Source organism: Hypanus sabinus, chromosome 10 (assembly GCF_030144855.1).
Source record: "Hypanus sabinus isolate sHypSab1 chromosome 10, sHypSab1.hap1, whole genome shotgun sequence".
NCBI classification, from domain to species: Eukaryota; Metazoa; Chordata; class Chondrichthyes; order Myliobatiformes; family Dasyatidae; genus Hypanus; species Hypanus sabinus.
The window spans coordinates 19,913,551-19,941,297 of NC_082715.1; the positions used below are offsets into that span (position 1 = coordinate 19,913,551).

The window sequence follows — 27,747 nt, forward strand, 5'->3', positions numbered from 1 at the left end:
ACAAATTACTTTAGTTCCACGTTTGTAAGGACTGATCTCTCTCTATGGCAAGTGTTATTCCAAATTTTTGTTTGCAATCCAAGATATTAAAATGAGCATAAATCATTTTAAATCCATAAATGGTTTAGAGAATTTGAAGCTCTTGCTTCATACCCACTCGCTTGTCACGCGGCAGGCTTTTGAGTGACGTTTTTTGTGTATTAAAGGAGTCATATAAATGCAAGTGAAGGGTGTTTTTAAATTTCTACACACAGCTATATAGCAGATTTAAAGCCCCCGGGAATCCACAGCCTTCTTCCTTTTCCATTTAACCAGCCTGGCGCTGTGGAGTGCGCGACTCTGACACAACTCGAGACTTGCACAGGGGAGCTGACTCCAACACCGAAAACACTGATGGAGGAACAGTCGCCTGAAGTGCCCCCAGAGACTCGGCAGAAGGAAGTTGACAGCCCTTACACTGGCCATTGCACACAAAGTGACGGGACCAAGAGGGTAAGGAAGCAAAGAGAAGACAAGTAATCCCGTGTGCTGTACCTCTTTGATCTTGGCTTGTCTCTCTCGCGTTTTAGGGTCGCTCGGTTCACGCCCTGTTGCGCCCACAGGTTTGCGGAAGACGACATTCGGCAAGCGCGGAGCCCCTTCTTTCCTGCTGGCCGAATCCTGCACAACTTTCTGCTTCTCCTCTCTGATGTCCTGCTTTATCTGCTCGGGCAGCTTTTGCAGGGTGTCCTTCGCCTCGCGCAGAGCCTTCTCGTGGTCCTGGCGGATCTTGCTCAACTTATCGCTCTCCAACTCCCTGCCGCCGTCCAGCTTCGGTCCGCTGCCCGCCGTCGAAGTCTGCCGCGAGTGGAAAAACACCCCGCTCAGCAGCTTGGATGAGTCCGGTAGAAAGAAAATCGCACCGAAGCACAGAGTGATAAAACCACTGAAAACTAAGAGCAGCAGGAATTTCTCGGTCAGTCGAAAGGCGGGCCGGTTGATTAAAACCGAATTGCTCGTCCCTGACTTCCGACTAATACTAGGATTAGTAAAAGGCAATAGAGTTGTCGTTGGCATTTCTCTTCCTTGTATTTTTGTCGTTAAAATCGAGGAAATAAGAAACTGCTCAATACTTTAAAAAAATGTTTGAGACTTTTGTCAGTTGCTGGAAACTACAGGAGAGAGGCTTTATCCTTGCGGATCTCTGAAAAGGGGATGCCTGAGAGACTGAACTGAACAAGTGGGCAGGCTGTTGCTGAATGCATCACCTGTCCATGGTGGAACACGTCTGCATTACAACTGGCGGCAGCGAAAAGGAAAGCCCCGGTACTGAGACCAAGCGCACAAGCCCAGCCTGAGACCGGGAGTCACAGAGGAAGCCCGCCCCCGCCCCGGGAGGGACAACGGCCTCAACCTATCGCGCGCCGCCAGCCGCGAGCTCCGGGCCCGTGTTCCAACGCCATGCCGCTGAGAGCGTGCTCGACCAATACGCGCGCTCTGGGGGCACAATGGGGAGGAGGGAGCGCGCGGCCCTTCCCCTGTGCTGGATGACAGTGCCGGGCGGGCGCGCGCCCCCGGACTGGAGAGATGTTTGCATTTCCACCCATCACATGATGTCCTTCCAAGACCACCGAATAAAACAACTTGATTCTTCACGCTTCCGCGTTCCGAGCCCTTCATCATGCGTGCGTTATTTAAAAAAAAATATTCCAATCCATTACCGATTCCGCTCCCCACTCAGGAAGTCTCTCTCACTTTCTGCGTGCCACTGCTGTAGATCTAGTATCAGATGTTATTCTATAATCTGTTCTCAGCTCGTTTCTTGTTACGTCTTGCTTGCAAATGTGCGTCCGTAAAATCTGCGGAAAGCCGTGCTTTACTTTGTTTTCTGTGTTTCTGTTTACGATCTGGATCAATCCGTACAATTAATTCTAAGCCATTGTATCGGAGTCTGAGAATTCGTTTGGGAAATGAGAATTCAAAGGAAAATGTATATAAGCTATGGTCAAGAAGTGTTCGGGAATTGGTTAACTCCAGTGCTTAAACGGTAATGAAGCTGCCCTTTCAGACCCATGCTCTAACCCGCTTCTATATTCGATACTTGGCGCGTCTCTTCGTCAAAACTGGTCACTTGGTGTGAACGGTTTTGCCAATATATTTAGCTCACATCTCAACATAAGTATTATGCGGACAACTTACACTCCATTCCTACGTTTGGCAAAAGATCAGTCGTGAACTTCAGCCCAAAACACATTCACCTGAGTCATCTGATGCAGGTTAGAACTAACTTGCATAAGCTTGCAATTTTATCTCTTCGAGATATTTTTGTTTTTCCATCAACATTACCGGAAAAGGGGGTTACATTGTCATTTAATTTTGCCATACAAGCTAATTATGTGCTGCCAGTGTGCAATTAAAATGTACGTGTTGCAATTTTGGTTATACAGTGCCCTGTTATCTCTGTGCGGTGTATTTAAGTTAGCTTGGGTGACCTTTGACCATATTCCTGTGATAATACAGGGTCATTGCGTGTTTTTTCTCTTATCTTCGCAAAACACAGTCCATGTAATACAAAACATTGTGACACATCAGGGGACAGTGGATGCTGGCATAAATAGTACTGAGTTCTGTATGTGAGCAGCTCCTAGCCGAAGCAAGAAATGGCTTATTTTTGTCAAAATAAACTTTATTCAATAATAAAATTATTTACAAGAATAACCCGCGCAGCGCCATTCATACCTGTATTCATAGCCAATGCATTACCTCCTTAAATCCGATAGGATTGTTGCCATTCAACTAGTTCCTGGGCTGGAAAACCACTACAATAATCGAGAGGACAGACACAAAATGCTGGAGGAACTTAGCAGGCCAGGCAGCGATTATGGAAATGAACAGATAGTCAATGTTTCAGGCCGAGACACTTCATCAAGACTGGAGGAAATAAGATAAGGAGTTAGAAGGTGGGGGAGAGTGAAACCGGGGGGGGGGGGGGGGGGGCTGGAGAAGGGTGAGTCTGGTAAGAGAGGACAAAAGTCCGTGGAAGAAAGGGGAGGAGCACTAGAGAGAGGCGATGGGCAGGTAAGGACATAAGGTGAGAGAGGGAAAGGGCATGCGGAATGTGAAGGGGAAGGGGGCATTACCAGAAGTTCGGGAAATCGATGTTCATACCATCAGGTTTGAGGCCTCCCAGACGGAATATAAGGTGTTGCTCCTCTAACCGAAGTGTAGCCTCATTGTTACAGTAAAGGAGGTCATGGATTGACGTGTTGGAATGGGAAAGGGAAGTGGAATTAAAATGAGTGGCCATGTGGAGATCCCACTTTCCGTCAGAAGCGGTCTTCCAACCTCCGCTGGGTCCAGCCTCAGCGTCCACGTCCAGCACATAATACTCCGTCACTTCCACCATCTGCAAAGGGAACCCACCCCGAAGCACATCTCTCCCTCCCGCCACCCCACTTTCTGCTTTCCGCGGGGATCGCTCCCTACGCGAGTCCCTTGTCCATTCGTCCCTCTCTACCGATCTCCCTCCTGACGCTTATCTTTACTAGCGGAACAAGTGCTACCCCTGCCTCTACACCTCCTCCCTCACTAACATCCAGGGCCCGAAGCAGTCCATCCAGGTGAGGCAACACTTCAGCTGTGAGTCTGTTGGGGTCATCTACTCGATGAGGTGCCGCCGATGCGGCATGTCTGTGAGATCCGATGTAGACTGTGAGACCACTTCGCTGAACACCTACGCTCGGCCCCCAGAAAAAGCGGGATCTCCCCATGCCCACCCATTTTAATTCCTTTTCCCATTCCCATTTCGACGTGACAATCCACGGTCTCCTCTACTGTCAGGATAAGGCCACACTCAAGTTGGAGGAGTAACACCTTATGTTCCGTCTGGTTTACCTCCACCTGATGTCTTGAACATCGATTTCTCCAACTTCTGGTAATGCCCCTCCCCCTTCACTACTCCCCATTTACATTTCCTTCTCTCACCGTATCTCCTTACCTGTCCGTCATCTCCCTCTGGTGCTCCTCCCCTTTCTTTCTTCCATGGCCTCCTGTCCTCTTCTATCATACTTCCTCTTCTCCAGCTCTGTATCTCTTTCACTAATCAACTTCCCAGCTCTTTATTTTAATTCTTTCACCCCTCCCACCCTTTCACTTATCACCTTGTGTTTCTTCCTCTCTCTCCCCCCCCCCCCCCCAACTCCCCATTCTTCTGTCTCCAGTCCCGCTTAAGGATCTCGGCCCGAAATATCGACTGTACTCTTTTCCATAGATGCTGCCTGGCCTGCTGAGTTCGTCCAGCATTGTGCGTGTGATGTTTTGATTTCTAGCATCTGCAGATTTTCTCTCGTTTGACAATAACTGAGGGGCTTTCTCACCCAGCCCGGCTCCTCCGTGCACTGGCGAAAGAACGCTATACTATGGTCCTCACCACCGAGAAATAGTTTATTACTTCAACTGTACATGCTAGTTATTATTCTGAGTTTCATTAGAGAGAGCGAAACAAAACGTGCGATGTCAGTGTACAGTAGGTTATGTTGCAAATCCTGGCACTCGTTTTATAATTTTAAAAACCTCATGTAACAAAGTAATCATGAAGAGTCCCCCTGAAGGGTCTCGGCCCGAAACCTACACTGCACTCTTTTCCACAGATGCTGCCAGACCTGCTGAGTTCCTCCAGCATTTTGTGTGTATTGCTCTGGATTATCAGCATCTGAAGACTTTCTCGTGTTGAAGAAGTGAAACGCCGGCGGTGCGATTGTCGCACGGTTTCAGGCACGATGTCTGCACGCATTAGCAGGCAGCCGCCGTCAAAACCGACGGGCAAGTTCGCCGTGGTCTTAAAAGGTAGCCGGGGTCCTTCAGTGAATAGCCTATGAGTGGGAAAGCAGGCTCTGGGCTTTACAATGGGAAAATATAGAACAAAATCTGCTATACTGGAAACACTGGGTAGATCAAGCAGCCTCCGTGAAAAGAGAGTCAGAGTTAACGATTGCATGGGTGGAGTAGGTACTGCAGGTTAATTGTTCTTTGTAAATTGTTCTGAAATTGGTGGTGGTGGTCTGGCATCCGTCTGTTTCGAAGGACAATAGGTGATGGTGATCATCATCACAAGCCTGTACGGAAGGTATGGAGATCCTGAGATGCCCAGTCGCCACGATCTCCCCTCGGCCTCCCCTTCATAAGGAAAGCTTATGAAGCAAGTACGTTTGGCACCAGCTTGGCTGCAGGAGGTGCTGGAAGGAAGTTCAATGAATTCCAGTCGCTTTTGGGGGTCCCTCTCTGGATTTGTTGTCTGGGTTTACTCCCATAACCTTCGTCTGTCCCAGGCTGCCCATAAGGCAGTGGGGCTATCTACCTATAGCTGGGGATCTGGTTCACGGGCACCAGGTCGTATCCACACACCGATGGGCCTGCATGCTACGAGTGCAGGGCCAGACCCGCTCCCCGTACTCCGTACTTCAGCCTGAGTCCGAAAGGAGTTCATTTTCCGTGTGCCGCCGGACATGAGGCTTGCTGTTAGAGAGGCTATATACTGGCAGAGAGAGACCTACACATTCAGCTCTCCTTTTCGCAAGATTGCTAGCCAGCGGTGGAAGCTGAAAGTGAGAGCGATAAACACTAGACGCATCGCAACAACGATTTTGACACCTGCCTTGTGATTAGGCTAGTGTTAAATAGGGGAGTTACTGGTCGGTGCGGCTCGTTGGGCCGAAAGGCCTTGTTCCGCGCTGTAGCTCTCAAGAAATAATAACGCTGAATAAATTGTAAAAAAAAGACTATAAAAACTGGAACGCAAATTAAGTGCAAAATCCTCCCTAAAGACGGCATGAATATTTAGGATTTTGTTTTCTAACGTTATTTAATCTGATTAAGGGACAGCTCTGACATGTCCCTGGCTTGTGGGATCATTGAGAATTTTCCTGGTTTTGGGATAGCAAAAATGTTGGAGCGATACCAGATTCCAGGGATTCTGGAGCAAATGTATTGAGCCGGAGTTCTGAGTCAACACTGCCATTCCGGGTAAGCTTCACCTCTTCAGCGGTGATCGCTTATTTTTGGCGTCATTGACCTGAAAGTTCGGTTTCAACGGGAGGTCCATTTCTGCCTTTCCGCCGGCCCTTAGAGATGATCCCAAGTCAGTGGAGCAAGTGTCTTAATGCAGTATGAGAAATCCATCAGTCTGAAACAGGAACTTGATTCCATTATGAAAGTACAATATCAATTAGATAAATAGATACCTTATTGATCCCAAAGGAAATTATACTGTCACAATAGCATTACAATTGCACAGGTATAAATATTAGAAGAGAAGTAGAAAGAATAAAAAATAAGTTACCACAAATAGTTTATAAAAAATGGTCTATCAGGAGGAGGTAATCACTTTCCCTGATATAGGTTGTCTCATCATAGAGCCAAATGGCTGAGGGTAAGAATGACCTCATATAGTGCTCTTTGGAGCAGTGCAGTTGTCTTAGTCTATTACTAAAAGCACTCCACTGAACAGACAAGGTGGCATGCAGAGGGTGAAAAACATTGTCCAGAATTGATGGGATTTTCTGTCAGGTCCTTTGTTCTACCACAGCCGCCATTGTGTCCAGTTTGTTTCCTTTAACAGAGCCAGCCTTTCTAATCAGTTTATTGAGCCTGCTGGCATCACCCGTGTTAATGCCATTACCCCAGCACACCACCGCATAGAGGATTGTACAGCAACAACAGACTGGTGGAACATGTGAAGGAGGGGCCTGCATACTCCAACGGGCCTAAGTCTCCTCAGGAAATAGAGGTGACTCTAGCCCCTGTACACAGCCTCAGTGTTGGTGCTTCACTCAAGTTTGTCATCCAGGTGCACCCCCAGGAACTTGTAGGTCCTCACCATCAATAGTACAGGGAGCAATACAGGCTTAGTCTTCCTAAAGTCCATCACCATCTCCTTTGTCTTACTGATGTTGAGCTGCAGGTAATTCAGCTTGCACCATTTGACAAAGTCCTCCAACAGGGCCTTGTATTCCCCCTAACGTTTTTATATAAAATTAAAACTGAATGGTTTCTGAAGCAACAGATGATTTTATTTTGGCTTAGAAAGTGGTATTTCCACTTTCGACAACCTTTGAAATAATTACCATCAAATATTTCAAAAGAAGTTGTAACACAAAGTAACATATCTCAAGTTTGTTTTGATAGAGCAAATGTCTGAATACAGTTGATACATGAAGGAGCAACACAATAGCATCAAATAATACAACAATTCAAGTTCATCGACATAAATAAAGAATTAATACTCACCTAGTAGAAACAATTTCCCTTGGAATCAATAAAGTATGTCTGTCTATCTGTCTGTCTGTCAACTTTAGAAATAAGTGCCTGACATTTCCACTGGCTCTGAGTACAGTCACAGGTATGATCAGGTAAAAAGATGCAAAACCAGGTCTGCTGGTTGTGGATGGGAGAAAGTGGAGGAGGGAATGGGGCGAGGGGGTGGAGCAAGGACTGTTCTGTTCATCGATCAACAAGGAAGGCAAGATGAAACTGGTAGTAGTAGTGCAATCACCCCAGTCAAGTATGATGTTCCCCCAAGAGGTTGTCAGTTGTTGATCTTCAGTTCAATTGCCATGATCAAGATGTTCTTGCAGGTTGGATTCCCTTAATGGAGAATTGCTTGTACATCACTTTGTTTAATGCGGGGAGGCTGATGCTTAGGCAGTTCCCACACGGTCCTTAACAGATCAGGTTCTGGGTCTAGTGGCAAGGAATGCAAGGTAACTGGGAACCCTTCTCTTCTGTAGGCTTTCTCTAACTTCACTTAAACAATGATGTGTCATCATCTTCTGCTAGCTCCACCGTTGAGGTCTTGCTTGGATTGCTCTATGTCTGGAGTGTTCCCCTTGATCTTACAGCCATCACGGAGCTAAGCACCAGATGGCTAAACAGCAAATGGCATAGCTCCTGGGATCTCAGGAACTCACAAGCCTCTCCACCACACCTCGGTGATGATTCTCAGAGAGTGACACTAATGGCAGGGCTGAGGGATTGGCAGAAGAGATGGTGGATCAGGACGGAGACTGGTTGACAGGAAACCATGGTATCAAGAGAACAGAGAGCTTTAAGGCTAGTTGATCCTGAGGTGAAGAAGAAAGTGTAAATTGGACCAACTTTATATGGCAAGGCAGATGGAAATCAGAATGACAGTGTACAGAGTGCAATTGGGATGACACTGGAGTAGGAACTGGGGCATCATTTTATGGAGGGTGAATAGGAACAATAATCCATAGAGGGATGGGGAATAGAACGGATTTCATGCGAGGAGTGGGGGAAGTCACTTAAAGGGAGGAGAATCAGCATGATACTCATGTGAAAAGTACAGAAAATGTAGGAATCACAACATCATTTTGTGGAATGGTAGGAGGAATTGGGGAAATATGGGAAAAAAGAGGAAAATCTGGACAGTATCTCATATGGGGGGAGGAGAAGGGAAACAGAATGCCAGATCATGCAGACAGGGAGAGGTATAGATTCTGGTGCCAGTAACATTCAAGTAACTTGCTTTGTTTTATGGAGTATGGGATAGGACAACAGATGGGAACATATTTGGGAATTGGGTTCAATGCAATGGAATTAAGATCATGTCGTCCTGTCATTACCTCACAAATCGTGCCCCATAACTATATAATACACAGCCACTGACCTACATGGTTCAAGTCTTCCTGCAGTGATCAAAAATAATGTTATACAGGAAATGATATGATCTGTATGCCTCGAGGTGGATATTACATCACACAGCAAGAGTGACTCACAAGAGGGAGTGACCTGAAAATCTGATGGCTATGGATGGCTGATCTAAACCACTAACGTACTCTGGGTTAAATCCATTTTTATTTGTAAACCACAGAAGTGATCAATCAAATTCCCAGGCAACAGTATTTTAGTAGTATTCGTCACTTTTAATTAAATGAGCCAATAAATAATACAATTGGTAATGTTGTTTTGGCACAAGGGGAACACAATACCCTTCAGTAAATGACATTAAAGCCAATGGGACTGATGTTCACGTGATATTAATGGTGCGGTAATGGTTTCAAAGTGATATTGACAACCTTATTATCCAGACTGATTTGACTCAGGGAAATTTTGTCTTGGACAGAAATATGATGGAGCTCTGAAAATAAAATCAGACTTGAGTGAGGGGGTAAACTTCCCATAAGCTTAGAAAATCATTGCTGTTTGTATAACTCATTTAAGGAAGTTCATATACCCAGCCACTATTTTTGCTTAACTTCCTCATGCCTCTCTTGAAAACACTGAAGATGCCCAGTGCCTTCCTTCTCCAGCTTAAGTGGTTAGAGGTCAGGGATTTCCATAAAATATTGAAGATGGTTACATTTTTTTAAAAAAATAAGAGCAGCTCTGAGAATTTTTTTTTAAAAACATTTCCTCTGTCCTTCTGGAAATCAACTGCAAAGGTAAAATTTGGAGTAGAGTAGCACGTTGGAATTCAGTTAGTGCAATTAGAATCTTGATGTTGGCCTGGCAGAGAACACTGACATTAGTCAGCTTACCCTCTATTAGAAGTACTGTACTCAGAAAAACATTTCTAGCTGTACCTCACTAGTCTCTAGACATATTAGTTCATGACTAATCTTATTGATTACTCTGAGAATTATGTATTTTTAAAATGCATTATTTGATGAGACCTTAGATGATTCCTTAAGTTCTTTCAAGTGATTTATTTTGATGGCATTAGTTGGTTTCATCCTTCCCTTGTTTGAGTGATTGATAGATCACCTATTTGCTCATTGACAGTTTTCCTGCCATTATCATTTGATATTGTGAGGCATCATCATTGTGTTGACTGATTTTTTAATAAAGACGGTACTTAAGTAAACAAGGATTTCATGTATATTGTATTTACTGAGTACATTGAAATATGTCTTCTGATCATAGTCTAATTTTCAATAATGAAGAGACAGGCAGGCATATATTCACAACTATGTTTACTTCTGACAATAACAGACATTTTCTTATTGTAAGACTTCTAGATAAAGCTAAAATTATGATATGAAAGTTTCATGTACATCTCAAAGATACTCCAATTGGTCTGTAATTGTGCAACAGTGAACCCTATTCCAGACACTCCAGACAGGTGAAATGTCAGCTTTGCAGTTGCCAGGAAGCTCCTTCGGAATCTTGTACATTTCAGTGAAATCAAATGTCTGATTAATCTCTCCTCACATGACAAATCTGCTACTCTAAAAATTACTGGCAAACTTTAACTGCACTTCTATTATCAATGTATCTTTCTTTAGCTAATAAAAACCAACTTGTGTCCATAATCACCAGAGCCATTTATAATCAGGTTAAGCTATCTCTACTCTTAAATTCTTTGCAACAAAGTTTGCCTCTCTGATTGCCTGCTGTACCTTACTTGCTAACTTCCAGTGATTCACATTCAAAGTTTATCCAGGTGCTTTGAACACCAAGAGTTTTCAATCTGTCATCATTTAAGCAGCATAGACAAAGCTTAGAGTTTCAAGTTAAGCTAATGTTGATAACCTCAAGGTGTTTATGAATGTGTTTTGTTGATGGTAATGATGTCGAATATCAAGGATATTGAAAGATGTCTCTTTCTCTTTGGCCTGCTGATGCCTATCAAGTTCAAAACAAATTTATTATTAAAGCACATATACAGTATGTTACCATAAATAACGAGATTCATTTTCTTGCAGGTAACTACTAGAAAATAAAGAAATTTATGAAAAAATATTCTGACAAACAACAAATGTGCAAAAGAAGACAAAATGCACAAAATTTATATATATATATATTTATAATTTATATTATATATACACATACATTATACATACATGCTCACCTTGCCTCTTAATTGGGACAGAAGACTGTTGCTGAACAGTTTCTAATTGTGTTGTCATTTGACATTACACCATGCTTAGAGTGAACAGTTTTGAAATGTTAATTGCATGTGTCTGTGTTCATAAAACAGCAATTTTGTGACTGATATTGGTGAGAAATAAGCGGTAAGACAATTCAAAACAGGAAAAATTGCTGTTTTTGACTGCAGTAAGGCAGTCCATTGTCCGCACTAGGAATCTTGCTGATTTTCAAAGTTCAAAATTCAATGTCAATTTATTATGAAAGCACATATATGTCACCATATACAACTCTGAGGTTCACATTCTTGTGGGAATTCTCAGCAAATCTATAGAATAGTAACTTTAACAAAATCAATTAAAGATCGACCAGAGTGCAGAAGAGAACAAACTGTGTAAATACAAATATAAATAAACAGCAATAAATAATGGGAACTTGAGATAATGAGATAATTAGTCCTTGAAAGTGAGATCATTGGTTGTGGGAACTTGTCAATGATGGGGCAAGTGAAGGTGAGTACAGTTATCCCCTTTTATTCAAGAGCCTGATGGTTGAGGAGTAGTAACTGTTATTGAACTTGGTGGTACAAGTCCTGAGGCACTTGTACTTTCTACCTAATGGCAACAGTGAGAAGAGAGCATGACCTGGGTGGTGAGGAGCTCTGATGATGGATGCTGCTTTCCTACGACAGCATTTCTTGTAGCTATGCTCACCCGTGATGTACTGGGATGAATCCACTACTTTTTGTAGAATTTTCCTTTCAAAGGCTTTTGTGTTTCTATACAAGGCAGTGACGCAGCCAGTCAATATACTGTCCACTACACACCTATAGTAGTTTGTCAAAGTTTAGATGTCATGCCAAATCTCAGCAAGCTCATAAGGAAGTAGAGGGACTGCCATGCTTTCTTCACAATTGCACTTATGAGGGGTGATTGATAAGTTTGTGGCCTAAGGTAGAAGGAGTCAATTTTAGAAAACGTAGCACATTTATTTTTCAACATAGTCCTCTCCTACATTTACACACATAGTCCAGTGGTTGTGGAACATATGGATCTTGGACCTCCAGAAAGTGTCCACAGCATGGGTGATTGATAAGTTTGTGGCCTAAGGTAGAAGGAGATGAGCTATACAGCTTTTGTTACATGCACCTGCAGTTCAGCTCTTTGAGTGATTATGCAGAAAGTCTGAAGTTAGTAACTCACCTTCTACCTTAGGCCATGAACATATCAATCACCCCTGATGAATTAACTGATGAGTTATTAACTTTCAGGACAGGTCCTCTGAAATAGTAAAACACAGGAATTAAAGTTGCTAACCCTCCTCACCTCTGATCCTCCAATGAGGACTGGGACATGGACCTCTTGTTTCCTTCTCCTGAAGTCCACAATCAGTTCCTTAGTCTTGCTGGCATTGAGTGACAGGTTGTTGTTATGACACTACTCAGTCAGATTTTCAACCTCACTCCTATATCTTGATTCATCACCACCTTTGATTTGGCCCCTGACAATGGTGTCATCAGCAAACTTGATTCTGGCATGAGAGTGGTACTTAGCCACACAGCATGGCATGAGTATAAAGTAGAGCAGGGGGCTAAGCACACAGCCCTGGAGTGCACCAGTGGTGGCGATGTTGTTGCCATCCAAACTGACTGGGGTCTGCAAGGATCCAATTGCACAAAAAGGTATTGAGACCAAGGTTTTCAAGCTTGAGGGGATGATGATATTGAATGCTGTACTGTAGTCGATAAAGAGCAACCTAATATATGCATCTGTGCTGTCCAGATGTTGCAGGTCTGCTGCGGACCTGCTACTCCAGTTGGCAAGTTATGGATCCTGTCTGGCAGGAGCTGATATATTTCATCAACAACTTCCCAAAACACTTCATCACTGTGGATGTAAGTGCAACTGGGCAGTAGTCATTGAGCAATAATCATCATGCATTGGCATAATTGAAGCTTGCTTGAAGCAGGAGAGTACCTCAGACTGCCAGAGCAAGAGGTTAAAGATCTCAGTGAATATTTAGTCAATCAAAAGAACATATCAGCGTACACTGAATGAATTCCTTTGTCAATAACTATTAGAAACTAATACTCTGTAATTTTCTATTGTAATAGTATCAGCGATGTTCTGCTTTGTTCTATATTTTGTTTAGGTACATAATTTGTTACTCAGTTAAATGGTAGTTTGCCTTTTTTTATATACCTTTTAAAAAATTTCCATGTACATTTGTCTAATTGGGGCAGCAGCTAAATTGGGTCAAAGTGTACTGGTCCCGTTGAGTCCCAATTATCCAGAATCGATATGCATCTGACGACATGAATTTTAGAGTATTTGAAAATTGTAGTGTCCTTGGCCACATGTATGTCATGAATTTTACTTGCCAATTATCAGAACAAGCATCATGGTATCCAGGTCTTTGTGCATACAGGTCAAATACTATCTGAATATCTGCTAAATTGAATATAAGAACTGAACAGGTTGCAATTATCAGAAATCACCCTCATTGCCAATATGTAGGAGTAGTCATTGATAAAGTGGCTGCCTATGGTTTAGTCTGGGACATTTCCCTAAGGATCAAATGTGGGGATACTTCGGGGTTTGATACGATTGCCTTTCAATAACCATAACCAGCTTCCTGTACTCTAGACACTGCACAGCCAAATAAGTCAGGAGTAGTGTTACTAATTTTGACGGACAATGTTCTCCGGAAATTCTTATCTTCAGTGGGCTCAGAGGTGTCTGGCCTGTGCATACACAGGAAAAGTTAATAGATGCTCCAGTAAATTCCACCTTGTAAGTAAGAGTTGCTCATGACAGATAAGCAAGGTCTCAAATTTTGTTTTTGGAAACTTATTGAACTGCTCCATGAAGGCCAAAATTACTGTATTACATGTAAAAATAAACCAGTGGTTGATCTGCAGCCACCCACACTTTACTGTAAACCTTGTCGGCTCGTCCTGTAAAAAGACAGGAGAATGCACATGGAAGCACTTGTGAGAATACATCACCTGGTAGACGCAGGTCAGATAGTGTACTATAATAGAGTTGAAGGGGAAGGGAGACACCTCGTACCAGCCATTATTTAAAGACTGGTGTTCCCCACAACAAAAGAAGATCACTCAAGCCTGGGGCAGTAAAGGTCTCACACAGCAAATGTCAAACAGGAGAAATTGCCTGGTAGAGTGCTCGACAAAATAGGTGAATTCTTTGCATCTCTGAGGGGTAGTATTCTTCAGTTGATTTTATTGACAGAAACAAATTGGAACAAAATTGAAATTGTTTTGTTGTTTATTTTAAGGCGGAATAGTCATGGTAAAATGAACTTTTAATAAATTGGGTTTTTAGCAGTGATATCTCTAGGTAGCCTCACTCATCTGAAGCAATAACTCTATCAAGTTGTATCCAGTGAGAAATACCGATTTTAAAGGGTTTGATTTACTTCAGTATTAATTATCAAAAGTTATCTGTTAGCTGGAAGCTTATTGGGAACATTACCATTATGCAGATTGAAGGACAGTGCAGCATACATTTCAATCTAGCCAAATGCAAAGCCATTAATAGAGATATACAGTATGTTGGAACTGGTAATGGGCCAAAATTATCAGCTCACATCATGATCTTTAAGAAGCATTCCACTTTTAGCCTATTTATTTATCTCAAGGTAGCTATAGGAAATAATATATGGCAAATGTCACAACAGTAGTTGCCCAGTTATGCTTTTAGCAGCAGATTAATTTGAACTGCAATCTGTATCACCCAAATACAAGATCATGTTTAGGTAAGATGATAGTAAGACAAGTCTGTTTCACCTTCTAAGTCATGTCATTTATCAAACTTTGTAAGAGATATGTTCCAAAGAGTTTCTTGGCTGAAGTAATTCCAGCTTATTCTTTCATGTAATGCGCTGTTTCTGTGCCTTGTCTCGTTTTTACCATGTACTGTACCAGCAGTTATGGTCGAAATGATAATAAAAAGTGAATTGTCTTGACTTGACTTGACGTACCTGCTGGTTTCTGTATATAACTAAATCCATCAATAATTTTGTCTAAATAGCACTAACCTCATATGTGGTTTTATACTTCTGGCATTTTCAGATTAAGCAGAAAGAGATGAAAGATTCTGAGTTCCCATTGAGCAATATCTGCAGGTTAATTGTTAAATCAGGACAGGTGCTCTATCATAAAGGTTTCTTTCACTGAAGGGATTGACATCAGAAGTGGAAAATAGTTTAAGCTAAAAAGCCTAGAATTACATGCAGCTTATTTACATTGCAATATCCTTTATCTCCCCATCCTGAAATGTCTTATTTATTATTGGCATCAGTGTTTGTTTTTTCTCTCTTTCCCATGGCAGAATTTTTAACTTTCCATTTCATGATGAGTGAAAAAACTGGTTTGAATATATTCAGCACAATTTCTTGAAACATTACAAGTATTCCAATATCCTTTCTAGTCTTTTGATATACTTTTACTGAAAATAGGGCAACTGTGTGGCCAGAACCCAACAGCCTGTACTTCTCCTTAGGCCATGTTAAGGGCAGACATCTGTCTTTTCCAAGGAAGATACTCAAGGCAGGAAAAGAGTGACAAGGTCAAAAGTACCTTTAGCTCTTCAGCATTTTCATCCCTAACTTAATGCGTAAAGCATTGCTTGATATGAAACAAGAAGAATGGTGCCAAATCCTGCATTGAATATCAGTCCACGTCATGAACAAGTCAACAAAGTTCAAAGACTGATGTAAATTTATTATCAAAGTACATTTATGTTACCATACACTACCATCAGATTCATTTTTTGTCAGCATTTATAGGAAAAATAAAGAAATACATTAGAATTTATGAAAACTAAATAACAAAGACAGAAACAACCAATGTGCATAAGAAGACAAATTGATTTCCTCACTTATAGACCCAGTCAGTATGGAGTGGTAATAACATCTCCTCCATAATCACCGTCAGCACAAGTACAGCAAAATGCTGTATGCTTAGCCCCCAGCTCTACTCGCTTTATCTATTTTTTACTTCAATACCTTCAGACTCAAAATGCATAAAAGAAGAATCCAGTTCTGATTATCTATTCTTTGAGTATTTTGTTTTTCTTGTTATTTCTGTTTTCTCCATTGAGCGGTATCAGTCAATTATCTCCCACATTAACTAGCCTGTCTAACTACACTTACAAACGCACCTGCCTTCTTCTTTATGGGTTATCTTGCTCTTAACTTATTGCCATCAGAATGCTTCCAATATAATTTATTTCACCGATACTAGCGTCATTTAAAAGTCCTCAGTAGATTATCTACCATCGACTGTTGTGGAGCTACAGGAAGCTATAGAATGGATGCAAACAATCAGGCCACATCATCAATGCGAAATTTCTGGAGACCCCAATATCTTCCCTCAACCTGACACCTTCTTCTGCCCCAGACGTTTTCTCTATCTCAGCTCTTCTCCATTTGCAAAAATTTCAGGTGGCAACAGACGAAGTTTATCTTAACATTTAGTTCTCACTGTATGATAATTTTAAATTGATTCTCTATATCCCTGACTCCCAAACCAAAGGAACTATGCCTCACACCAAAACCCTTAGAAATTTTAAACTTCCAACAAATCTGTTGTTTTCTTTCTCTGAATCCTTGCCGAAGTCTCTTTATCTCAGATTCTAGAATAATTTTTATAGGCAGTTTATGCTATTTAGAGCTATTTAAAATATACCTTTTATATATAAAAAAGAAAAACACTCAGTGGCCACTTTATTAGGTACACCTGTTCACCTGCTTGTTAACGTAAATATCTAATCGGCCAATCACATGGCAGCAACTCTATGCATAAAAGCATGCTGACATGGTCAAGAGGTTCAGTTGTTGTGCAGACCAAACATCGGAATGGGGTAGAAATGTGACATAAGTGACTTTGGTGCCAGATGGAATGGTTTGGATATCTCAGAAACTGCTGATCTCCTGTGATTTTCACGTACAACAGTCTCTAGAGTTTGCAAACAAGTGTGTTAAAATAAATTCAGTGAGTGGCAGTTGTGTGGGTGAAAATGCCTTGTTGATGAGAGGCAGAGGAAAATGGCCAGGCTGGTTCAAGCTGACAGGAAGGTGACTCAAATAACCACACTTAAATAACAGTGGTGTACCAAAGAGCATCTTTGTAAAAACAAGACGTCAAGCCTACAGAAGCAGAAGACCACAAACATACACTCAATGGCCACTTTATTAGATACCTCCTCTACCTAATAAAGTGGCCACTGAGTGTATGTCATAGTCAATTGGTCCTTACGTACACCAAGTGCCTTTTTCTGAAACTGAAAATATTCTTTGGATGTTTTAAGGCTTTATTTATTTGTACTTACAGACAGCATTTAAACAAAAGCAGGAGTAGGCTCTAAGGCTTCTGGAGTCTTCATCATTCAATGGATTTATGGCTGATTCTGTACTTGGCTTATTCCTTTCCATACATACCCCAATTTCCCGGAATCCAACCATCTGCAGAGTTTAACTGAATGAGCATCCAGATCTCCTGAGGTAAGACATCACAAAAGATCATGACCTTCTGCATTAAAGATTTTTTTCTTTATCTCAGTCATAAATGGCCAGCTTCATCCTAAAGCGAGACATCCTAGTTTTTTTTTCGGCTCAAGAAAGCAGCCTCTTGGCATCTACCCTAACAATTCTGTTAACATTTTGTCACTCTGAATGACATAAATTTTCATTCTCCTAAATTCTGTGAATTATGGCCAGCCTTATTCAATATAAATCACCCCAGGAATAAGTCTGAATTGTGAAGTGAATCTGAATGTACTCACCACAATGTATGCACATTCTTCTCTATGTACAGAGAGCAGAGCCCTCCAAAATTCCACCAATTTTTTTGTGTAATCTCAAAAGAATTTCTTTACTTTTGTACTCCTGCCTCTTGTTACAAGGCCCTTGTGATGTAAAGATGTGATGTACCATATGTTTGCTTTAAAGAAGTTTAGTTTGACCTTTGCCAACATTATCTACTGTAACTAGTGCCTGCCTCGTCTGTACAGATGGGTGACGAGGCTGTAAATGCTGAGCTGGGATTCCCTCGGATAGCTGCTTTCTTCCCTCATTCCTTGCTGCTCATCGTGCTCCACCCCTCATGAACCTCTTCTTCTGCATCTCCTTGCACTTCCACTGGCAGTCAGTGTATTATGAATTAAGTACAGGATATAATAAAACACACTAAACAATGACTTTTCCAAACAAATGTACTTATTTATTATTGACGATTAATTCCAACATAATTTCAAACAATTACTTAACCCTTTAGATTACTTTCACAACTTCCAAAACCTACTACTGGTATTCAGATATTACCACTCTTGATGAACCTTGGCCAGGTTCAATTCTGGTGAATTATTTTCTGAGTACCCATCTCTTCAATGGCCTCTGGGATCTCTGCTCCTGGTCATTTCGTAAGCCTCTCGTTTATCCATTTCTTCACGTACTTCTCAAAAACTGCTTAGTTTTTTATTTCCTGTATACGTTCTAATCCCATCCAATATCTGTACAAGAATATGAATCTTTCTTCAAATTCCTGCTGGCATCATCATAAGATAACTTTCACCGTTTAGTTCCTAAATTACCAGATTGCTTATTGAAGATTTTTAATCTATGATATAGTACCTTTGCACAAGGTATCAGGTCCCAACACATCCATTGCTTGTCCTGTCTTCCAGATACCTCACAGTAGGATGCTTACAATGGGATAGTCCACAGAAATATAAAATGGTCTCAGTTATGGAAGTCTGGGTGATCGTTGATCAACCAAACTTCCAAATAGCCAACACAAGCTACCAATATTCACAAGGTCTCAATTACGTTATTAACTGAGACTGACCCTGAGTTGATTGCATGAACTTCCCGCCCAGTGCCCCTTGGTTCTGATGTTTTTAACATCTCTTCCAAGGCAAAAGAGTATCCCCCACTAAGCCTGACGAGATACTTGACATCACCCTGGCTGCCAAATCATGGGCAACAACCATCATTACATGGATAATGACAGAATGCTGAATGGTGGCAAAATGTCAGACTGTCAAAATGTGTCTCATGATTTCATCTGGAAATTACCTTCAATGCAATCTAGTCCCTGTAAACTCTGCAGTCTAGTCTGCAGGACTCTGCAGAGAGTGGTGCAGACAGTCCATCTCTTCTGTAGATGTGAACTTCCCACTATCCAGGGCATTTACAAAGACAGGTGTGTAAAAAGGGTCCGAAGGATCATTAGGGACCTGAGTCACCCCAAACACAAACTGTTCCAGCTGCTACCATCTGGGAATCGGTACCACAGCATAAAAGCCAGGAGCAACAGGCTGCGGGACAGCTTCTTCCACCAGGCCATCAGACTGATGAACTCATGCTGATACAATTGTATTTCTGTGCTACATTGTCCTGTTGTATATACTATTTATTACAAATGACTATAAATTGCAGATTGCACATTTAGACGGAGACATAACGTAAAGATTTTTATTCCTTGTGTATGTGAAGGATGTAATAAATAAAGTCAATTCAATAAGGTTAAAATCCAAACATAGAACATGAACAATGGCAGGTTTTGAGTTAAAGTGCCTTAATATTTTTTATGTTTTCTTATTCAGAATGACTCTATGTTGTAAACATCTTTATTTAATGCCCATCCTATAATCTTTATGATTAATATATTTCCTTGGCTCTTTAAGGTGGTAATGAGGATAACCTACTACTACCTATTAAATGGTCCCTATGGCATGAACCTCAAATAACCAACTGCAGTTCCTGACCTTCACGTGTGGCTTAACTACTAAGCCTGGCAAAACAGTTTCTACTGACGGGAGAAGGGGCAAACTCAGGTTAATGATGCCTTAAAACCAGCCACTTTGGGCAGATTGTGCTCATCAGCCATGGTTGGCAGCTCATCTAGCAGAAGGAAAACTCTGATCTCAAATCTCCGCTGCCTTGCAGCCATACCCACTCATGGGGAAGGCTTTAGGAGTAAACCCTGAGGAAAGGTCTGGACCTGGAGTCCCTAAGGCAACCTTCCACTGAGTTCAACGCTGGCCACTCTTGCGATGCCATTGGTGCCAAACTGTAGTGGTCTCTGCCATTACTTTGGATTGGCAGTTCCGTGGAGAGGGGGAGCCTGCTACATGGACAACATCTTGCTCTCCATATTGTACTGCCTTGGTTTGTGTACTGGCTTGTGTATGATGTTGACAGCTAGGATGCAATATCCACAGTTGACTCTGAGCAATTGAGGGACTTAGATATTTTTCTTAAAAATTAAATGAATCAAACAAGATTCTGCACCTCTATGGTACATGCCTCCAATTGCATGTCTTTCATACTGTTCACTAAATCTAAATTAGAGGCTCTACTGCAAAGCTTCTGAGTCGATTTGACTGCTTGAGTGTCATCTGCAGAAGCAAATGGTGCATGGAAAGTCAGAAGCTGGTGGCATGGTGATCTAATTTTTCATCTGACTAAATTAATGAAGTATGATCATTCCTGCCTCGATTTTCCCCCATAATAACAGCAGAAAATACTGGAAACACCCAGGAGAGCAGGTGGCGCCTGCAGACAAAGAAACAGTCAATGTTTCAGCTTGAAGACCCTTTAGCAGAACCAATCCTGAGGAGAGATCCCAGACATGAAACTATTTCTCTTTCACTAAATATATCAGCTGCTGAGTACTTCCAGCACTTTCTGTTTTAATATCAGATTTCCACAATTAGTAGTTAATTTGATTTTTATTTTGTTTTCATAGTTTTATCCTGAAGGCCAACAAAGAAAGAGAATGATTGCAGCACGAACACGAGAAATTCTATAGACACTGGAAATACAAAGCAACACACAAAATGCTGGAGAAACTCAGCAGGTCAGGCAACATCTATGGAACTGAATAAGCAGTTGACGTTTTGGCCCAAGACCATTCTTCAGGACAGAAAAGAAAGGGGGAAGACACCCATGCATGAGGGGAAGGAGGTTAGCTGGAAGGTAATAGGTGAAGCCTAGTTGTTGGGAAAGCTAAAGGTCTGAAGAAGAAGGAATCTGATAGGAGGCGAGAGTGGACCACGGGAGAAAGGGAAGGAGGAGCAGACCCAGGGGTAAGTGATAGGCAGGAGAGAAGAGGTAAAGGTCAGATTGGGGAATAGAGGAAGGGGGTGAGAATTCTTTACAAGAAGGAGAAACTGATGTTCATGCCATCAGGTTGGAGGCTACCCAGGTGGAATATAAGGCATTGCTCCTCCAACCTGAGTGTGGCTTCATTTTTGCCTGAAGGCAGGCCATTGACCGACATGTCGGACAGGAAGTGGAAATCGGAATTGAAAGGTTTGGCCACCAGGAAGCTCTGCTTGTGGTGGATGGAGCGGAGGTGCTCGATGATGTGGTCCCCCAGTTTACGACGTGTCTCACCAATGTAGAGGAGGTCCATCAGGAGCACCAGATACAATAGATAGAATGATTGAGAGCCCAAGTTAAAGCAAAAATGAAACAGTTTGTATTTAACTGGCTTATTCTTTCCCTTCTGAAGCAAGATTATGCATTCATCAATTCTATTATTTCATTCCAATTTTCAGAGAACCGTGGTGCTTCGGTTTGGTGTTTCTTCCTCACTCTCTTAAAGGACCTAGAGATCTTTTTTTATTGCATTTTATTTATAATACTTGAAGCAAATAACATTAATTACATGGGTACACCTTTCGTGGACTTCTCTGCTCCATGTTTTGCTTTCCTTAAAGTAACTGACAGAAGGTTTTTATTCCACGTCTTCATGCCATCAAGTGTGAACAGAAGATGCCCCATCACATCCCATTCCAAACCAGTATGATGTCTTTTTATTCCTTCTTTATCCAATCTTTTATTCACTTGACTTCCTCAATAAAACCTTTATGATTCTTGTAATTTTCTTTATCTCCTTGTATCTTTCACTATAACTTTAACAAGATGTCATCAAGAGATGCCAGATCACAGCTTTGCATTGGGTCACTTAAAGATCTTTGTTTCCCCTCGCAAAATAATCAAAGATAAAATGGAAGTTAGAGACAATTGTAGCCAGCAATTACCTGTCTCCATTACTTGGATAGAGCACGCAATTCCATAAAGGTAACATGATTCAGCTTAAGAAGAGCACATACTGGGCCCACATAATTATTCAGAACTGAAAATGTTCTTGAATTTTCAAAAAGTTTAAGTATTTTCATTGTTAACCAACTTGGTGGATGCTAATCAGTGATATGTTACTTATTTTTCCTCTCAGAAGTCCCAGCACTACAAAAACATATTTCTCCCCCTAATTGTTCAATGATCTTGAATGATTTCTTCAGCAGATGTCTTACCAGGGCAAAGAGAAATGCAAATTATATTAAAAAAAAAACCAGTGGCCTCTCTACATTGTACAATGCAAATCACTGGATCAATAGAGAAGATAAAGAGAAGATCGAACATGGGTACAAATGTCAAAGTGCATCTACCTGCAGAATTGTTTATAATACCTCTTTTTTTAAAACAACATATCTTCCATAGCAAAACCTTGTATTCCATGTTGATAGCCTCCAACCTGAAGCCATGAATATTAATTTGTCCTCCCAATAAAAAAATACCCCCTGACTTTCTCTGTTCCTGAATCTGACTTTTTACCTCTTCTCACCTGCTTATCATCTCCCCCTGGTTCCCCTCGTCCCTCCCTTTCTCCTATGCTTCGCTCTCCTCTCCAATCTGATTACTTCTTCTCCAGCCCTTGACCTTTCCTACCCACCTGGTTTTACCTAACAGATTTGAACTACCCTCTTTCCCCTTCTCCCCCTACCATTTTACTCTCGCATCTTCCCACTTCCTTCTCAGTCCTGATGAAGGGTCTCGGCCCAAAATGTTGACTGTTTATTCATTTCCATAGATGCTGCCTGACCTGCTGAGTTTCTCCAGCATTTTGTGTGTGTCGCTCTAGACTTCCAGCATCTGCAGACTTTTTCATGCTTATATTTTCCAATATATCTTTTTTCCCCTCTGTACCTCAACACAGCCAGACTCACTTCCCTTTCTTAACTCATTACCAAGTCCAATTATCAATTCTTATTGCCACTTTATCAGCAAAGAGATTACAATTTAATCATTATTTAGAAAAATACAGAACATCCACAAAAACACAATGGCACAATGAATTGTATACCAGTGAGAGAAGACATAGAAGTGAATGAGCTGGCAGTACAAATGGTCGATACGTGGTAGATTTTATCATTTAAGAGAAATTACATGAATGATATTGGTATGGAGAGTTATGGTATGGGTGTGGGTCAATGGGACTAGGCAGTTTAATGATTTAGCACGGACTAGGTGGGCTGAAGGGCCTGTTTCTGTGCTGCAGTGTTCTATGACTCCATGATAACACAGTGTAGTGATGTTCCTTTTATAATCCATCTTTTGCAATTCCCTTTATCTTTCTTTATTTCTATTCATTGCAGTTTAATCATTCCGGAGGAGATTACCTCTGAAAATCAGTAAATCAATTAAAATGTAATTGGAATAGAATAGAACCCACAAATCATCGGCATATCAGCGTCTGAAATCAGCTGCAAACATTGGACATCAATATCTTGAAGTAGCGTAGTGGTTAGCACAATGGTTTACAGTGAGCTGGATTCAATTCCCACCTCACTCTGTAAGGAAAAACTGGAGGAACTCAGCAAGTCAGGTAGCATCTAAGGAAAGGCAAGGGCTGGACATGAAGGAATTTGATGAAATATTCCCACCCACCTGGCTTTACCCATCACCCTCCAGCTAGCCTCCTTCCTATCCCACCCCCCCCCACCAACCTTTTTATCTTGGCACCGTCCCTCTTCCTTCTCAGTCCTGAAGAAGCCCAAAATGTTGACTATCTACTCATTTCCGTAGAGCTGCCTGACCTGCAGATTTCCTCCACCATTTTGTGTGTGAACATTTGGATATCCAGCATCTGCAGACGTTCTTGTTTTTCAGTCTATAAGGAGTTTGTACGTAATCCCTGTGACCACGAGGGTTTTCTCCCGCTGCTCTGGCTTCTTCCCACTGCCCACAGATGTACCAATTGGCAGGTTAATTGATCCTGGTAAATTGTCCCATGATTAGGATTGATAGCCCTGGCCTGAACTCCCAGACCTGGAGGACCAATGGAGCACTCTTGGTCTGGCATCTACTTTTGACATGGGTGACCCTACCAAGAGCCAAAACACAAGGCTAACATAGCTCTCAGAGTCATTGAGGCACACAAACATCCAAAGCACAACAAGGTTGTAGTCCTCTTGGAGGAATAATAATAAATAAACATTGAGAACGCAAGTAGTATAGTCCATGAAGGTGAGTCCATAGGTTGCAGGACCAGCCCTGGGGTAAGTGAAGTTGAGTGAAGTTATCCCCTCTGGTTCAAGAGCCTGATGGATAACGGTAAATTATTGTTCCTGGACCTGGTGGTGTGAGTCTTAAGGATTCTGCACCTCATTACATTTTGCTGATATTTCAAATGAAATTGTCCCGCTTGGTGGTGCAATAATATCAGCGCCGGACTCCGGAGCGAAGGTTCCTGAGTTCGAATCCAAGTCGGTTGAGCGTCAAGCTAGCAACTTGGCCTCATGAAAACAAAGATAGATTGCTATGGAAATACTGTCAAAAGGCGGTGCCCCGATAACTCCACTGTCAAGTTAAGGACTATTTTTTTTTCTTCCATATGAAATTAAAGCATTTCATTATAAGCTTTTGATATAAACAAACACTTTAATTGAATATAAACAGAAAATGCTGGCAGAACTCAGCAGGCCAAACAGCATCTATGGGAGGAGGTAGTGATGACGCTTTGGGCCGAAACCCTTCATCAGGAGTGGTTGAATGCCCAGTATTTATTAAATAATAATCTGGTGTTAGATTTTGTTTTATTGTTATAAAGTAGTATGTGTTGCATTCAATGTGGATGGGGTATGTTCGGGCTGATGTTCTTGCTGGCTGATTAAAGTGATGGTTTGTGGAGAAGAAATACTGTCTGTCGAGCTGAAGGCAAAGCTGGAACAGATCAGTTAATGTTTACACAGCCAGGACTTAAACATTAGCATGATAGCGACCAGGTTATCTATTTTATCAAAGTTCTTTGAAGGGCATATTTGCTCATACATCAGGAACATTCCATTGCTCTTTTTGAGTTAGTGTCCTGGGATCACTTACCTGAGGGGAAACCGCCTCTGGTTAGCATTTGCTTCCAAAATCAGGAAGTAGTACCCCCTCTGTCTCACTCTGAAGAGCCAAGTGGAACTTGAACCTAAAACTTTCAGTCTCAGGGGACAGGGTTCCACAAATGAGCTATGTACAATGCTCATTGTCCATAGTCCTTTGAGACAGTATTAATAAAATAAGACCATAAGACCTTAAGATAGAGGAGCAGAATTAGGCCATTTGGCCCATTGAGTCTGCTCTGCCTTTTCATCATGGCTGATCCAATTTTCCTCTCAGCCCCAAACTCCTGTCTTCTCCCTGAATCTCTTCATGCCCTGAACAATCTAGACCCTACTAACCTCTGCCTTAAATATATATAAAGACTTGGCCTCCATAGCTGCTTGTGCCAAAGAATTCCACATTCATTTTAACTGTGGCTAAAGAAATTCCTCCTCATCTCTGTTCTAAAAGGACACTTCTCTATGCTGAGGCTGTGTCCTCTGGTCTTAGAACTTCTCACCATAGGAAACATCCTCTCCACATCCACTCTAACAAGGTCTATATCAAATGCTATATTTATCACTGTTATCAACACATTCAAATTAAATATGACTTTGCAAGTTAAAAAAGCAACATTGATTGCAATCAAGTTGTTAGAAGTTTTAATTATAGAAATATAAACAAAAAATATCATCTTTACTCTTTTGAAAAACTCAGAAGCAATATTCATTAAAATGCTGATTGTTAAAGAATGCAGGTATTTACTTTTCTGTTTTAGGTTAGCAAGATCATGTACTTTGACCATGGAATTAGGTTGCCTAATAATGGGCGTTATTTTCAAACATCCTATTCCTTCACTAATAAACATTATATAAAATTGCTTTGTTGATTTTCTTTTTTTTTTGCAGTTAGCCTATCTGTAACTAAATTCTATGTCAAACTTTGATGCCCATCAAGATCTGAGTCAGCTGCAAGGAATTCACCATTTTGGTGACAGACTACACTTCTCATTTCAAAATTAAATGTTCTCCTTTTATTGTAGAACAACATTTTAGTTTGAATATTGGATGCTACTAAAGTTAGCTGTTCACATTGGCTTAGTCTCTAAAAGAAGAAGTGAGTCTCACTTTGAAATCTGTAGGAAAGATGAAAAGGTAGTGTAAATTGAAAGTGCCTTTTAGGTATTTGCTTAAGTATAGCAGTGGACTTCAGGAGAAATATTTGTTCATCTGTTTGCTTTCATATCAAAGACAAAGTCAGTGAATTATATGCTTATAAATCAATTATTAATGTATTGTATGTGCAGGCTTTGGTTCTTCCTAATCTTTAGACACCCGTCGTCATATTTTTGCCTCAAGCTGGTAACGCTCCCTCTTGTGGCAAAATGTAAAATACAATTGTTTGATAAACGATTTTCTGAAAACAAAATGACAATTTGTCAATTTCTAAATTAGGATCCGCGAAAAGATCTATGCAATAACTGACCCAGAACATCAAATGAAATATGAATGTGTGTTCACTTTCACTGTTGCTTGTTGTCTATCTATAATATATGCAAAGCACTGAGGTAAAGACACTTCCATTAAGAATCAGAGCTTCTGTGGCCCGTTTTTCTTTGCAAAAAGAAATGCTCACAAGAATTGTGAGGGAGAAACAGAAAACACCAAAAAAAAAGGTCATTGATGGATTAGTCAGTCAAGACTAAGTATGCAAAAAAGTCAAAACACTGAACCAATGACACAAAAAATACACAGTAAATACTGGCCATTTTGATGACTCATCCAAGCCAATTAAAACACTGCCAATTAATGCTTCTGCATGGAAATACATTATAATCAAACCTTTTGACAAAGCAATGCTGATTTAAAATAATTGGAATGTGATTAACATGTGCTTGGGACTTCCAGGCAGTTTTAACAAAAATACCATTAGTGTTGTTTCTGTATGGCACTGTGGGTCAGCACACAATTCTATACTGTTGGGATCTCGCTTCTGACTCATTTCTCACTAATATTTCACTGCCAGCCATGAATGCAAGAAGAAAGAATGCAGAATCAGCTGGGTGCTTGCACCCTCAGACTGAGATCAGACAATGCTAAACAGTTTTTGACAACTTTGTGCTAACTAATAAGAAATGCAGATTATAGCTACATTGGGAGTTCCAAGGGTTTAAACTGGTCCAATAAATGCATATTGGTTTTAATGTTTGGGAACAAGTGCAAAAGAGGATAGGACTCAGCTATAATTAATAAACTGTGCTTTGGTGCAAGTACCTCAGTCACCAGAGTAAAGATTCCATTTGCTGTAATGGCATTCCAACCTGAAGATTACAATGTATCCCAATTGCAGTAAGTCACAATATGTATCAAATATAAAAGCTACTGTGCATGAGAAAGTTTACCTAATGGTTTCATTTCTGTTGCATCTTTTCATGTCACTTCCTTTTATGTTTCTACTCCAGGTTCTGCACCAGCTCCAGACGAATATGGTGTTCTCAGTATCTGGTTTATTACCACTGACACATGTTATTTGTTCACAAACAAGAGAAAATGTACAGATGCTGGAAATCCAAGCAAAACACACAAAATGCTGGAGGAAACGTCAGGCCGAAAGGTCGACTGTACTCTTTTCTGTACGTGCTGCCTGGCCTGCTGAGTTCCTCCAGCATTTTGTGTGTGTTGTTATGAAATTTTCTGTAGCAGT

General features: G+C 41.2%; 1 protein-coding gene and 1 long non-coding RNA gene across 2 annotated transcripts in view; one reads left to right on the forward strand and one right to left on the reverse strand.

Moving 5' to 3' along the window:
• Positions 1 to 1,748, reverse strand: part of man1a1 (mannosidase, alpha, class 1A, member 1) — a 436,576-nt gene extending 434,828 nt beyond the window's left edge. The window contains exon 1 of the mRNA XM_059981476.1: positions 535 to 1,748. Coding sequence (XP_059837459.1) covers positions 535 to 1,056 — 522 coding nt within the window. The 5' untranslated portion in view covers positions 1,057 to 1,748. The remainder of the gene's footprint in view (positions 1 to 534) is intronic.
• On the forward strand, positions 243 to 27,747 carry LOC132400485 (uncharacterized). The gene is made up of 3 exons (XR_009514268.1): positions 243 to 492; positions 17,219 to 17,388; positions 27,506 to 27,747. It is a non-coding gene; the product is annotated as an uncharacterized LOC132400485 (long non-coding RNA).